General features: G+C 38.4%; 1 protein-coding gene across 4 annotated transcripts; it reads right to left on the reverse strand.

Moving 5' to 3' along the window:
- Positions 1 to 1,975: 1,975 nt before the first annotated feature.
- Positions 1,976 to 5,345, reverse strand: LOC133720901 (floral homeotic protein APETALA 2). 4 transcript variants are annotated; one of them, XM_062147402.1, is made up of 10 exons: positions 4,410 to 5,345; positions 4,233 to 4,258; positions 4,101 to 4,131; positions 3,881 to 3,968; positions 3,536 to 3,681; positions 3,304 to 3,348; positions 3,134 to 3,207; positions 2,845 to 3,041; positions 2,538 to 2,747; positions 1,976 to 2,454 (listed from the first exon to the last, which is right to left on the reverse strand). In XM_062147402.1, exons 1-10 carry the CDS (start codon positions 4,973 to 4,975, stop codon positions 2,239 to 2,241), a joined length of 1,599 nt encoding a protein of 532 aa, XP_062003386.1. In that variant the 5' UTR covers positions 4,976 to 5,345; the 3' UTR covers positions 1,976 to 2,238. The 4 variants fall into 4 exon arrangements, with proteins under 4 accessions (XP_062003386.1, XP_062003378.1, XP_062003371.1 ...); XM_062147394.1 differs by having other exon boundaries at positions 1,976 to 2,448; positions 3,116 to 3,207; XM_062147387.1 differs by having other exon boundaries at positions 3,116 to 3,207; positions 4,410 to 5,343.
- Between the last annotated feature and the right edge of the window lie 1,734 nt (positions 5,346 to 7,079).

Here is a 7,079-nt window from a genome sequence, read left to right on the forward strand (position 1 = left end):
CACTTGTAAGGAAACCCATGCTCCAATAACAAGCTAGCTTTGTCTCTATGAAGCTTCAAACTTTTATTAGAAACTCTTTCTTTTTTCTTAATTAAATAAAAACAGGCGATATTAATTCCTCTAAACTTTAACAGAATGTGTGGCAACCCCTTATTTGGAAAGTAGTCCAACCCTTTCGAGAGCCTTCTATAACAAACTTAATATAAAAAAAAAAATTATGACTATTTAATTACCAATTTGGAAACAAATGACTTGTACAAGAAATTTTTATAATGAACTAAAATTTTCTAGTATTTTACATCATGAATTTTAAATTCTAAATATTTTACTCAATAATTGTTGTATTTCTTCACATATATGCAAGTGCAACAAGTTAACACCCATTACTATAATAAGTCTATAATTAACATATACCTATTTCGGAAATGGATGTATATATATGTTTTTGTTTTTAATGGACAACTGATTAGACCACAAATTAATATTAATCTAGATCATAAGTTGTGAACCGTTAGTAAATTATAATTCCAACATTGTAAAAATCATGAGTTCGATTCTCACTTACATATATAAGAGTGAAGTTTTTAAGAAGTTTTTTTTTTAATCTTATTAAGTTTATTTAAAAAGCGTAAATAAATTTAGATTAACAGCATAACATGTGGATCGTATACGTGACAAACGGTCTTATCTACCCGTCTTATCATCTGAAATTATATATATTAAAAAGCAAAAACAAAATTAACAAAAGAAGGATAGGTTTCTCGGGTCAACAGACTAATCAAGGAAAGTGGCAGTAAAAATCTGAGAAGTAGTACGATTCCTTGCTTCAGAACTAGCCATAATTTCCTGCCAATCTTCACATGCAGAGGACAGAGAACAGCCCCCTCTCCCTCTCTCTTGCTCTTGTGTTTACCACTACTTTAATCACCCTCATTGTTTTTATGTTGTTCTTTGTCCAAATTCATGCCATTGTTTTGTGCACAAGAATGTTCATCCACCCTATAGATAGCTTTCACCAGCATATATACATAATTACTTACTATATTAGCTTTCACCAGGATTTATTTTTTATGCCCTTTTATGTTCTTAGGCATTTGCTTTTATAATGATGCAGAGACTTCAAGAATGGTGGGCAGATCAGTCGAGAAGAGAATATATTTGTAGAGAGGGAGAGAGAGAAAAAATCTTGGGGTAGTGATGACGCGCCAGATGATGCAAGCAGCTCTTGTATTATAATCCCCAAAGGCCAAGCTATCTAACAACTTACGGTATCTACTAATTAATATGGTGGGATGATTAATTACAATATCTACTAATTATAATCCCCAAAGGCCAAGCTTTCCAAAAGGTTCTTCGTGTTGTCGCATGTTCTATAAATCCTAGGTCTAAAAACCCAGATGGGGATCATGGATATTTTCCGAACCCGTTTGACCTGACAACCCGTTTCTCTGGGCTCTAAACTGGTTGGTCTCTCTCTCTCTCTCTCGTAATCTGATTAAACCCGGAGTGAACCCTAAAACGCTTATACCCTTTTGGTCATTAATCTGGGCTCCGGGCATTCACTGTTGTCTGTTTTCTTTTCTGTCCTGGAAGCTAATTGGGGCTGCAATGAAGGGTCACTCTCGTCATTAAAGCGCCAGTGTCTGACTGCTTTTGGCCATGAGAGAACTGATTCAAGGGACGCAAATGACAGTGACTATTCATCACCATCCAGTAGATATTTCCAAGACGATGGTTTTTACTAAATCCCCAGCTTTGGTAGTAATTTATAGCAAAGATGAAACTAAAACGATGTAATGGGAATTACCCTATTCGGGAACAAAGGAATCAGAGCATTCAACCACTTTTGGTGTTTAGGAGAACAGAAGTTATTGAAAATAGAAAAAAGATGGCAACCCTTTTGGGAAAATATATGGGATAACTTAAACCAGTAGAGTAAGTCAGTAACACATGGGGGTATAGAACACTCAGAATATCTAGCTCAAGATTTTCTTCCATTTTGGTTAGTTTGACTTTGACCAATCACCAAATATTCCCCAGAAAATTGGAATTTCCCTTTCCTCGTTTTTTATTTTTCTCTACCTTCATGCTACCAAACGACATCGTTTTGGTGCAAGATTTAGCGCTTACATAATAATAAAGGACTTTAGCTAGCTTGATCAACTAGTTAGGACAATGTTGATGATTTGTGGTAAAAAGGCAGAGAAAAATGTTAGAAGGGTGGTTCAAATATCGATCTCAACTGCGCCTAGCGAGAGAGTGGAACCCGTTATTTTTCTGCAGCCAGCAATTTTGCGAAGGTGGTCTAATTTGCGGTGGGAATCCTGATGATGCTGCAGCATTTAAAAATAACTCGGACGGATGACCCGATTGCCATTGTTGTCGATCACTCATCGACAGTGTGAGATCACTCCCAATGCGCGCTCCGACCTCGCTGCTGCTCGGAAACTGAATCTACATGACAATTCACGTTTTAGACCCAGCGGCCACACTAATGTGAGAATACTAGTTACTAGCTGATTAAGAAATAACCTCACTTGATAATTTGGTGGGTTAAAAGTATGTGGAGGAAAATGGTGAGGCATTTGTGCCGGCGTCTCTCCAGCAGGGTTTCGGAACTGATTAAACTGCCCGTACTTGTGCATTTGAGTCGGGGATGGAGATTGGAGGTTTGTACGGAGCAGAAGCTGCATGGTTTCATTCTCCAGGTACCCATCTCTTCTACGCATGTCATTATCCTCTCTAGGCTAAATAATGAAGATAACAGAAAGTTTAGTACACCAAAATTTTAATTAGTGGTAGCATGGAATTTAGAAAGAAATTAAAGTCACAGTTAATATAAACCTTGGGCCGAAATCCTTGATTGTTCCTCCAATCGGCTTCGAATTGCATAGAGGCAGACGGCTGCTCTTGTTGTTCCATTGCAGCATTTTGATGGGTGTGATTTTGTGCAGTCCCAAAAGCCGGGTTATTCTTCTTCGATTTTGAATTTCCCAAACTCAAATCCAGATTGTGATCTCCTGCATTAATACTAGAAGGCTCTGCACAAATACATATCTAAATGAATATTTGCGAAAATTAAGATGAATTAGTAAAATTTAAAATAATTAATTACCAGTTGAGTTCAGCTCACTCTCATAAATGCTGGGATCAAAGTTAGTGACAGCTTCTTTGCCATTACACTTGATTGCAGCTTTGTCATAGGCCCTACAAAAAAAATGTACAACAATTCTGACTCCAATCTTCAACCACTGGTTTGTTATCTGCCCAGAAATTAAGAAATTCAACATTACAAGCACTTACCTTGCTGCATCAATCTCTGTATCAAACAATCCCAAATAGACGTACCTGTAAGATCGATCATTAAGCTCAATAAGAGATCAGAAATGGGGCATTGAAATTTTCTTATTGATATTTCACGTCACCCGACCGTCAGTCTAGCTAGACCAATAATCAAAATATACGGTCTAGATTGAGTCGGAAAAGAAAACATATGTGACAAAATGAGTGATAATTAAGCGTAGGGTTTACTTACTTTTTGCCTAAAAATTGGCCCATCCGAGCCTCCCATCTTCCACACTTGTGCAAAGTCACTCCTCTATATTTCGAGCTACCTCTAGGGAACCCGGTACTTTGTCGGCGAAGTACATGCACAAATTCCTCCTTTGTTAAATTGCTCATCTGTTCCGCAACATATCACACCAGAGAATAATCATTCTTCCCCATATCCACAAAATTTCGTAAAAACCAAAAAAAAAAAAAAAAAAAAAAAAAAGCTGATTTACTGTTGATGATAAAACTGTTCAAGATAAGTATCGAAAAAAACCATTATCGTAAAAACCCAGGTTTTGTTGGGGCAAGAACTCAAGTCACCACTCACCTGTTTCAAGTCTTCTTCATAGTCTTCAATGTTAAAATTTATGTCAGCCTCTACTCCCCTGAACTTGATCGCCGCTCTATCATAAGCTCTGTAGAAAATAAATCAAATAAATAATTATCTCAAATTTTTCATCTTCTTGAGTCACATTTTCTGGGACAAAATTTTTTGTTTGTTTCCCAAGAAAATGTAAAGATTTTTACGGCAAGCAAATAATACTCACCGAGCAGCTGCATGTGCTGTGTCGAATCCACCTATAAGGTGCCCAAAAATTTAAAAAAAAAAAAAAATCCATAAGAAAAACCATCATGGAAATTGTATTTGCAATGATAAAATAGGTGTCCTTTTGTCTTACCAAGATAAACTTGCTTCCCGCAATCCCTGAATCAAGGACAAAGAGAAAGAAGAAGAAGAAGAAGAAAATTGTGATTGGCCGGCCCTCAAAAATATAAAGATGATGTACTTGAAAAATGGGGAATAGGGTAAGAGTTACTATTTTTGTTTACTAATTCCGTTTAACTAATTAACTAACCATATATGGGATTCCCAACGGCCGGTCCTCCGGTAAAACGTCACCCCTCTGTACTGTGAGCTCCTCGACCGGGGCCCACGCCGGCTCTTCTTCATCGGCTGTTGTTGCTGCTGCTGCTGCTGCGGCGACGGCTCCGCTGCTTTTCCGGGCCCGCCCGAGTCCGCCTGGCAGAACTTGACTCCGACCCAGTGGGCCCGCGGGAAAGAAGAAGAAGAAGGCGAAGCAGCCGCTGCTTCCACAGCTCCGCCGGCCCGTGTGGGTTCCATTTCGGAGGATTCGTCCATCGGGAAGAACTGCCGGGTCACGGGCTGTGGATCAGTGCCGTCGTCGGTGACGGAGAACCCGAATATCTTGCTCCCGCGCTTCCTGTTGGCGTTGGGGTAGGCGTCTTCGTCGACGTCTGATCCGTCCTCGATGACCACGGCGGATGAGCTGGAATTGGACACGGATCCGACCCTCTTGCCCTTGTCGTCGTCTCCGTCGCCGGAGTTGGTCTTCTGCGAAGAGCAGCCTTCGGATTCATCGTCCACTGGTCTCTGATCAGGAGAGTCATTGAGATCCCACATTTTTTTCTTTTTCTCACTGGTCTCTCTAACTCAACACTACTTTGCTTAAAACTTCAACACAATTCTCGGCACGATGTGTTAAACCCAAAATCCGTAAACAAACTCGGGTTTTGAAACATCAAACCCAGAATTCTTCCCCGCAACAAAAAAACTGTCCGAATTAAACAAACAACAGAGAAGAAAACGAACAAAAGCGGAAAACCCTAAGACTCGAACAAACAAGAAAAGAGAGAGGAGCTGAGAAGCTCCAAGATCTGTTGATGTATGGGAACTGCCCAATACAGCATATAGACGAGGCCAGTTTCAGCAGAGCTTTAGCTGAAGAATCCCAACCCCACCCCCCTTAATACCTCTCTCTCTTCTCTTTCTAACCACTTGCCCCCCTCCTCCTCCTTTTCTTTTCAATGACTCATAATACCCCATTTTTCCATTACTTTATTTTTTCAAATTATGCAACTCAATCATTTTTATTATTATTTTTCTCTAGTATGTATTTTTGGCATACATACACACACACACTAAACCCATTTCTGTACAACTTTACTGTTGCCTCTTTCTCTCTGTTTCTTTAATCATTTTTCTCATTGGTGGGTTCTCATCAGGAGGGCCATAATCAGATGAGGATGAGAATATAAAAAAAAAAGAAATTAAAAATGAAAAGATAGAACCATCTCTTTCTTACACAACTTTCCCACGTTAACCAAATCGAAAAGCTCTCTCTCTCTCTCTCTCTATTTCCTTCCCTCTGTGCATTTTACCCACTAATGGAAATAGACAGCGGAAACACTAAAATAGATAGCTAATTACTCAATTACCTTTATTAGCAAGTTTGATTATTCAACGCGCGAGGTGTCTGTGTTTTTTCACCTGGTTTTTTTTTTTTTTTTTTTTTTACCACGAGGAAGGGTAAATAGTGGGGGGAGGACAGGGGTAGTTCGGGAAGAAGGGGCAATTATTGTGACTCGGAGAGGGGGGGGGGAATGGGAAAGGGAAAGGTGGGTTAACTTATTACTGGGTTTGGTTTGGTATCAGAAAAAGGAAATGGGAATAATTGTAGGAAGAGGAAGGGGTTACCAAAAATGTCCAATCCAAGAGTACGGGAAGAGGGCCACCTTTTGCCTCTTTCGTTCTTCCAGCGGACCATTGCCTCTTCCTATTCGCTGTACCTCGTATTTTTAATCTCTCTCATTTCTCCCCACCACTCTCACATTTCGACTCGTGTGCTGCACTTCCTTGTCACTTTAAAAAAAAAAAAAATTGACAAGAACCTTGTCACTTTAAATTGTGCAACTTTTTTCTGGCCTTTGAAATAATTACGTGAACCAATAAAATGGTTACATTTTTCTTGCAACGATTGGACGGCAAATCACACTAAATTGAAGTCTGTTTCCAATATAACAACTATAAGTGAAAAATTCTCAACTATAAATTTGATATTTTTAAAGATATCATAATTCCGGCACTTTTTGAATTGTGGTGATTTAGAGCAACTCCAACAGCTTTCTTATAATTTCTGTGTTATAGGAAAGCAAAAGTCAAAGCTTTAGTCTTTTTTTCTTCTCCAACTTCAACAGATTCTCTATTTTACAACAATCTCCAAAATCTCCATAATTCTTCCTTAAAATTTTAGAGATTACTGTAAATTTAGGGAATTTGGTTTTCTCTTTCCTCACTATCTCTAAAAAATAGGGATAGTTATAGGGAATCTGTTTGGAGCAAAAGAGCCTTATTTTTCCCTAAAATAGAGAAAAATCAAAATATGGGGAAGCTGTTGGAGTTGCACTACGCAAGTGTAACGAGATGCTATCATTTTCATTTCAAAAATTATTATCTTCACCCGAAAAACTATGAACACTTTAACGCAACGATATATGAGCACAAATAAAAATTAGTGTTCATGACTAAAAGCTATCGTCCCAAAAACAGAATCTATCGTCTCCAACCTAAATTCTATTTGGGCATGCACTGGAAAAAAAAATTGAACAGAAAACACTTATTTTTCCTTATGTTTTGTAGCTCTAAAATAAATTACAAACATTATCCACATTATATCATAATTAATCTTTCAAGAAAATAGTAATTGGAAAGTGAGATGTTTTAAACC

Source organism: Rosa rugosa, chromosome 1, assembly GCF_958449725.1.
Source record: "Rosa rugosa chromosome 1, drRosRugo1.1, whole genome shotgun sequence".
NCBI classification, from domain to species: domain Eukaryota; kingdom Viridiplantae; phylum Streptophyta; class Magnoliopsida; order Rosales; family Rosaceae; genus Rosa; species Rosa rugosa.

Excerpts from the sequence above, each read along its gene's own strand:
- LOC133720901 (XM_062147387.1), bottom strand. The coding sequence starts at position 4,975 with ATGTGGGATCTCAATGACTCTCCTGATCAGAGACCAGTGGACGATGAA. Across the intron at positions 3,349-3,535 it reads GGCCAATTTTTAGGCAAAAA|GTACGTCTATTTGGGATTGT; the intron begins GTAAGTAAACCC and ends TCGATCTTACAG. Across the intron at positions 2,748-2,844 it reads ATCAAGGATTTCGGCCCAAG|CCTAGAGAGGATAATGACAT; the intron begins GTTTATATTAAC and ends TTCATTATTTAG.